The sequence below is a fragment of the Dendrobium catenatum genome, unplaced genomic scaffold (genome assembly GCF_001605985.2).
Source record: "Dendrobium catenatum unplaced genomic scaffold, ASM160598v2 fragScaff_scaffold_670, whole genome shotgun sequence".
Lineage (NCBI taxonomy): Eukaryota > Viridiplantae > Streptophyta > Magnoliopsida > Asparagales > Orchidaceae > Dendrobium > Dendrobium catenatum.
In genome coordinates this window covers 396,878-405,198 of record NW_021319132.1, presented here as the reverse complement: position 1 = coordinate 405,198, position 8,321 = coordinate 396,878, and the positions used below count along the sequence as shown (strand labels likewise).

At 38.0% G+C, this 8,321-nt stretch overlaps 1 protein-coding gene across 1 annotated transcript; it reads left to right on the top strand.

The window, feature by feature from the left end:
• The first annotated feature begins 2,092 nt into the window (after positions 1–2,092).
• LOC110094802 (putative GATA transcription factor 22) lies at positions 2,093–3,461 on the top strand. The gene is made up of 3 exons (XM_020820129.2): positions 2,093–2,474; positions 2,574–2,804; positions 2,907–3,461. Exons 1-3 carry the CDS (start codon positions 2,274–2,276, stop codon positions 3,213–3,215), a joined length of 741 nt encoding a protein of 246 aa, XP_020675788.1. The 5' UTR covers positions 2,093–2,273; the 3' UTR covers positions 3,216–3,461.
• The last annotated feature ends 4,860 nt before the right edge of the window (positions 3,462–8,321 follow it).

The window sequence follows — 8,321 nt, the reverse complement described above, 5'->3', positions numbered from 1 at the left end:
ATCTCATAAAGAAATGAGGTCAACACGCATGAAAATAGTCCCTCTAGCCTCCATCCTTTATCGCATATGGCCCTTTCAACCTCTACCACATGCTAACTATGATCCCTCTGACCTCCTTAACCCAACACTAATTCCTTTGATCTCTTTCTCCTTACTATAGTCCCTCCTACCTCCATTGCTCAAATATGGTCCCTCTAACCTCAATCGTCGACCTACTACAGTGCTCACACCACCATCACTCGACTGCAATCTCTTTAGCCTCTGTCGCTTGCCACAATTCTTTTGACCTTCATCACCCATCGACTATGGTCCCTCCAATATCCATCACTGGTTGACTATGGTCTTCAAACCATCATCTCCTAATGATGGCCCTTCGACCATAGTTGCCCGTCAATTATACTCCTTAGGTCATAGTTGTACAATAATTATAGTCCTCAGACCACCATCACCCACTTATGATCCCTCCAACCTTCGTCACCCTACTACGATCCCCCCCTCCAGACCTCTATCGCTTTCCTACTACGATCCTTAGACCATTGTCACCCAACTACGATCCTTCTAACTTCTGTTGCCGACCAAATCCTTCTATCCTTTGTCACCGACTAACTATAATCCTTTCGACCTTAGTCATCCGACTACGATCCATAGTGCACCATCACTCAACTACGGTTCCTTTGATCACAGTTACCTGAAAACTAAGGTCCTTAGGTTATAGTCGCCTACCAAGAGTCCTCGAATCACCATCACCCAACTACGATCCCCTCAACCTTTGTCACCCACATACTATGGTCTTTAGACCACCATTGTCTGACTACAATCATTTTGACCTCAATTGCTTGCCATGATCCTTCTGACCTATGTCACCTATCGATTATGATCCCTCCAACTTTCTTCACTAGCCAACTACAGTCCCTCCGACCTCCGTCACCTAATTACGATCCATCCGAGCTTTGCCTCACGATTATGATTCCTTCGACCACATATATATACTATCATCTACGGTCCTCAAACCACCTTCACCCATTGACTATAGTCGTCGAACCATCATTGCCTGACTATGATTCCTCTGACCTCTATCTCCCGACTACAATCACTTCGACCAAAGTACCCCGAATATTATTCGTCACACCTACATTACCCTACTACAATCCCTCTGAACTTAGTCGCTCGACTTTGGTCCTCAAAACACCTTCACCCGACTTTAGTCCTATTGAACAAATGAACATGCCAACGTTCTTCTTAGAACAACTCTTATGTCTTTGGATTCATCCAACTCTAACTATCTAATGTGTCATGTATGATGTCTATTTCCTAGATTGTGTCCAAGCCTTCCCTCAAGAAAATGCATCATTTGTAATCATTTTCTATATGATTTTAAAATAAATTAAATATTTTTAATAGCATATATTGACTAATTATTTTTTGGCAGCTTTATTAAATAATTAATTACTTAAAATTTGATTAAGCTCGACCCATTAATATCTTTCCAATTGCAGATCACAATTAATGGTGTACGTTATATTAACTTTAAAGTTCTTCAGACCCAAATAAAATATAAGATCATTCCTTTTTTGCAAAAAAAAAAAAAGTGAGTTACACCCAAATTTTTAACCAAAAAAATAATAATTTAAAAATAAATAGATGTATCGTCACTGGTTCAATAAAGAGTTAGTGTAATTATCGCAAGTTTAAAAATTATCTTTACTTAGGCAATTGAGAGGGTGGTCCTTAAAAAGATGACCGTTTTTTTTTTTTTAATTTTTGTTTACACCCAAATTTTTAACAAAAATTAAAAATTAAAAATTAAAAATAAATAGATGTATCGTCACTGGTTCGATAAAGAATGTAATTATCGCAGGTTTAAAAATTATCTTTTCTTAGGCAATTGAGAGGGTGGTCCTTAAAAAGATGACCGTTTTTTTTTTTTTAATTTTTGTTTGCATGATGAGTTGCCATATTCTTCTTAGCATTTTTACCATCGTAATTTTTGTTTTGTCCATATAAAGAGGGTAAAAAGTTCACGTGAATACCTTACAAGCTTCTTATTTTTTATACTTCTTTATCCTTATAAAATAGTACCATTTCTCGAAGAAGATGGAAACCCCATCAAACTTTTGATCTCTTAGATCATTCTAGTCACATATCTCTTATAATCTTACATATCTATCTTCTGTTTATTAGTTTGAACCTCCTCCATCATCTCTTCTCTTCCTCATCCTCTCTCTCTCTCTCTCTCTCTCTCTCTCTCTCTCTGACCCTTTCTCTCCATCTCCATGACTCCATTCTACAATTGCCAAATCCCCCAATTCCCTCTTGAAAATGAAAATCAACGTCAAAGCCACATCCCCTTTCTCTCTCTAGCAACTAGTACCTCTTCTACTTCTCCATATCCTTTTTTCTTACATAACCAACAAGATCACATAGCACTTGATCATGGAGTTCTCCCTCATCACCAGGCTCATCTACAAGAAGAGGTAATCAAATAAGTCATCAGCTTTACATACTATTTATAGATCATATATATGATTCCTGTAATTATAATCTTTCAAAATTGTTTTTGTTATCTATTGCAGTATATTAAAGAAGTGGATCAACAACAAGGACCAGTTAAATGGATGTCTTCCAAGATGAGGATCATGAGAAAGATGCTAAATTCAAATCAAACTCCGAAAATCAAAACCAGAAGAAACAATCATCAACACCAAGATCAAAAGCAAGCAGCCCAAGACAATATTATTCGAGTTTGCTCTGACTGCAGCACCACTAAGACCCCACTATGGAGGAGTGGACCTCATGGCCCCAAGGTATATATATGGAACTAACATCTTACTTTATAACTATAAAAACATCTCTAAAGTTTATTTTTATTTTTATTTTTTTTATCTTTTGGTCTTCACGTGATGAAGTCTCTGTGTAATGCCTGCGGAATAAGGCAAAGAAAAGCAAGAAGAGCAATGGCTGCTTCTGCTATGAGCAGTGGTGCAGTACTAAAAGATGGAAAAGATAAGGCATCAGATTTTGTCGACCGAACAGTGCCTTTTAAGAAGAGGTGTAGGTTTGCTACGGAGGGTTGTGTGACTACACAGAGAAAGCTTTGCTTTGAAGATATTGTAGTAAGTTTAAATAAGAGTTCAGCTAATTTCCACAGAGTGTTTCCTCAGGATGAGAAGGATGCTGCTATCTTGCTGATGGCTTTATCATGTGGTCTTCTTTGAAGTTCTTTGTGATTAATTCATCTTCAATTTGAACAATTAAGCTAGCTAGTATATGCTTGCTTGATATCAAATGTTTGTGGAATGATATGAGAGTAAGTAGAATAAAATTAAGGTGAGAAGTGATCTATGAATGAAATAATATTGTTGATTTCAAATTGAAGGTTGATTTTTTTTTCTTTTTGTGTGTTGTTATGTTATTTTGTTATTGGGAGTTGAAATTAAATATGGTAGTAGATAAAGTTTTCATTGTTGATCTTTTGATTGTAATAGTTATAAGTATTGTTGTCCAATTGAATTGAATTAGTTATCATTATTTTGAGACTTTTGAGTGAATTATCGTGAACTTACACATACATCACATACGTAAGCTTCAAAACTGAAGAATTTTTCTGTTGATAGCCTTAAGCTCCCAACCAACAAATCAAGATGGGTTGCAAATTGCTTCTAATGATCTTCCAGTGTGGCCAATTTATACATACTACCGAAATTCGTCGGAAACTTCCAAATCTGCCAGAAAATGAACAAATTTCCACCGGTAATAGATGATTAATTTTCCTGTAGACATTGGATGCTATTTCAAATGTCTGTTTTTTTTTGCTTAGATTATTGTCTATGCATCAGATAAATATATATTTGTGTCATTATTAAATTATGATCTCAAAGGCAGCTAGCACATGCTTGGAGTGGTCTCAAAATTGCTGCTAATTTGTACTTTAACAATGATAAATACCATAACTAAGTGTGCATGGAGGCTTATTATGCTACTACAACAAAATTCTTGTAGCAGTTTTTATCGCAAATTGGATTTTCATTAACAACTATCGACCATTCAAACCGGCCTCGTCTCTTTCATTCATGCCCAAGCCTTCTCACAATTCCTTCTTGTGCTCTTAGCAGATCTAATCCCTGTGCTCACCACTGCCTCAAAACCAGTCTTCCCCCCACACATCGCCACCAAACCTTCCTCTCACATGGCTCCACGCTGCAAAACTTCTTTGTCGTGAACCACCCTTCATAGAGCATCTTCGCCGATGGTCCTTCATCATCGCCGATGGTCCTTCGCCATGTGAGGTAATCCTTGACATTACTTTTAATTGCACCAGTAGTTCCTACAGGCCACCATTGCCACCCTTTGCTATGGCTGCTCGTAGTCATATATACACGATAAGGTAGAAATTACATATGCCTTTTTATGCTGTAATTAACTGCTTGAAGGCTGAAAATGTGAGCATGTTTCTCAAGTTTGAGAAAAGCATGTTCGTATGTTGAATTCTTATATCTTTCACTCCAATCCTTTGAAGTTTTTTGTCAAAGTATTTATTCAAGTACTTAGAGTCAAATACGCCCGTATTCTCGCCGGTAATTCCAGCGACTTATTATCCGTCTATAATCATTTTTCCTGTAGTAAGATTTCTTATGGTAACATAAAACGGCAGCATTTCGACGACCCAGTTAGGAAAATAGAGGTATTAGATTTGACTTATGTTAAGAAAGGTAGAGGTAGAACTAAAAAGATTTGGTTAAAAATATTAGAAATGTTCTTTTTTTATTAGATTTAAATTAGAAATTTTTTTTTTACAAAACACAATGGAGAAAAAGCATTCATGTAATTGATCCTACGTAGTGGCCGGACAAATACTTGTTGTTGTTGTTTTTGTTGTACGATTTCTTATGGTCCTTACAATGTTGCATGTTAGTGGTCTTTGATGTATAAAACATATATCTGAAGACTCTTGTACCTACAGAAGGATTAGTAAAGACGTAGGATAGCAAGAGTAAACTAGCAGCTTTTCATTTAATGGATGAAGATAAAACAATGCTACAACAACAAGAGTATATATAACTTCAACAACTTATGAAGTAAGGACACGTGGCTAGTTAGTTAGATGTAGCTTTAAGCAAGAAGGTGGAGCAGGTGATATGGAGCAGCGGATATGGCATCATGTGCTCTGACAGTCCCCCTCAAATTGTGCATTTGTAGAGCAAATGCCCAATTTGTTTCTAAGATTGGTGAATCTGTTTGGTTGCAATGGTTTAGTAAGTATATCGGCTGGTTGATCAATTGAATTAATGTGTGAAATGGCCACAGTGTTGGTGTCAATGTGATGACGAATGAATTGATAATCGACCTCAATATGCTTTGTCCTGGCTTGAAAAACTGGATTATGAGCCAGAGCCATAGCGGAGGTGTTGTCGCAATAGATAGTAGTCGGGCCACGTTGAGGAACTAGGAGATCGGAGAGGAGGTGGCGTAACCAAATGACATATGTCGTGGCGGAAGAGAGCGCACGATATTCTGCTTCCATGAAAGATTTGGCCACCATAAGTTGTTTCTTTACACACCAAGAGATAGGTGTTTTCCCCAGAAAAGTGCATAAACCAGTAATAGACTTTCTATCAGATGTGTCTCCTGCCCAGTCTGCATCGGAATAGGTGGTAAGCTGTAACGAACCTGGAAGAAGAGGAAGGCCAAAGTCGATCGTGCCTTGAATATAGCGCAATAGTTGCTTGAGAACTAAGTAGTCCGCCACGGTAGGATGATGCATAATTTGACATATTTGATTGGCGGCATAAGCAATATCAAGTATTGTAATAGTAAGGTAGTTCATGGAGCCAGCTAAACGCCTGAATTGATGCGGATCGGAGTAAGGAGCATCAGCATTGGAACACCTGGATGGTTTTAAAGTCCTAGATGTTGGAACTGATTTACTATGCTGAAAACCGGCAGCTTGAATCAAGTCAGTCATATATTTGGTTTGATGTAAGAAGGTGCCAGCACGGTTTGTGCTAACCTACAAATCGAGAAAATTGGAGATGGCTCCAAGTGGTTTGAGTGAAAACTGTTGTTTCAATTGGAGGAGAAGTTGCTCAATGACAACTGATTTATCGCCGGTGATAAGTAGATCATATACATAGATGAGTAGAAAGATCTGTATCTCACCTTGGAGATAGATAAGCAAGGAAGTATCTGCCTTGCTAAAATGAAAATTGAATGCAATGAGAAAAGATGTCAGCTTGTTGTACTATTCTCTTGGAGCTTATTTGAGGCCATAAATTGCCTTATGCAGCTTGCATACATATTGAGAATGCTGTGTATCATCAAATCTTGGAGGTTGTTTCATATAGACCTCATCATCAAGATCACCGTGCAAGAAAGCATTTGAGATGTCAAACTGTAAAGTGGACCTGCCGCGGTGGAGAGAAACAAGAAGTAGAATTCGAATGGTTGGAATTTTGGCCACCGGGTTGAAGGTTTCATTGTAGTTTATACCAAACTCTTGAGTGAAACCTTGAGTAACCAATCGAGCTTTGCATCTCTCAATATAACCATATGATGATTGTTTAATCTTAAAAACCCACCGACAACCAAGGACGTTGGCATGAGTGGGCGGTGGAACAAGTGACCAAGTACCCTATTTTTGCAAAGCAAGGAACTCTTCTAGCATAGCATCATGCCAATGTTTGTGTTTAATGGCTTGGTTGTAGGTGTTTGGGAGAATAGTAGAGTTGGGTTGAGTAAACAGATTGAAGATAGGTTTGGGACGATGTATGCCCATTTTAAGTCTAGTTTTCATAGGATGTATAGAGGTAGTATTAGAAGGTGGAGGTATGTAAGAGTCAGAGGAGGTTTGAACAGGGGAAGTATGAGGTGGTGACATTGATAGAGAAGCATGAGTAATGGGTTGGGAATTGGATTGGTCTGGTGGAATGGTGGATGTGGAACTGCTTGGTGGAGTTTGAGGAAGAGTGGAAATTGGTATTAGAAGATATGGATTTGAGGAGGAATTGGATGGAGGTGAGGTGACTGAAGAGGTTTTAGATTTGAATGGAAAGGTTTGCTCATGAAAGATAACATGTTGAGAAATATGAATTTTATTTGTAGTAAGATTTAGGCAACGATAGCCTTTGTGAGAGGAGGAATATCCTAGGAAAATGCACTCTTGGGAGCGAGGAGAGAGTTTATTTGGAGCTAGAGGTTGTAACCAAGGAAAACAAAGACAGCTGAAGGTTTTTAAATGCGAATAGTTTTGGGGTATATTATAGAGAAGATGGAACGGTATGCTAAGATTGGCAGCTTTTGTGGGTAAGTGATTAATAAGATAAGCATATGTGAGAAGAGCTTCGGCCCAGAAATGGTTTGGAAGAGAGGCTACGAGAAGAAGAGTTCTGGTTGTGTCGAGGAGATGATCGACGATGTTTCCGTTCGGCGAGACCATTTTGTTCAGGAGTGTAGGGGCAGCTTAACTGATGTGTAATGCCGTTTGAGAGAAGGTATAGTCGAAAGGCATGACTGGTGAATTCACCAATCCCATCCGAACGAAAGGTCTTAATTTTAGAGTCGAATTTAGTAGATATGAGATTGCAAAATTGTTTAAATTTAAATAAGGTTTCTGATTTGTGTTGCATTAGGAAAAGCCAAGTAAAGTGAGTATAATCATCAACAAATAGTACATAATAATGAAAACCATTGATAGACGGAATAGGAGCCAGACCCTAAACATATGAGTGTATTAACATAAAAGGTTTAGATACATTAGAACTAGAAGAAGTAAAGGGTAGTTTATGGCTCTTGGCTATATTACATGATTTCCAAATAAAACGAGAATTGAAAGTACATATAGAAGTAACTAATTTAGCTAAGTGCTGATGAGTTCGAATGTTTGGATGTCTGAGCCTAGCATGACAGATGGTTGAGTTGAACGAAGTGGAATGAAGAGCTTTGTAATTGTTGATGGATGGAGTGACAAGAGAGTAGATGCCATTACGGCTGTGTCCACGGATGAGAATACGATTGTCCTGTAGACCAGTGATAATAAAACCATTGGAGTCAAAGGAAATTGAACAGTTATTATCTGTTGTTAGTTTGTGGATAGACAAGAGGTTATGTGAAAGTAAAGGAACATGAAGTAAATTGCATAATTTGAGCTTACGAGTAGAGTCAGGAAGAGGAAGAATGCCTTGACCCGTATTTTGTATAGGAAGTGAACTGCCATTTGCAGTGGAGATGGTATCTGATCCTGTGTAAGGAGTAGGGAAGTGAAGATTAGAGGCATATGGTATAAGGTGAGATGACGCACGGGAATCAAGGACCTATTCGTTGGTGGT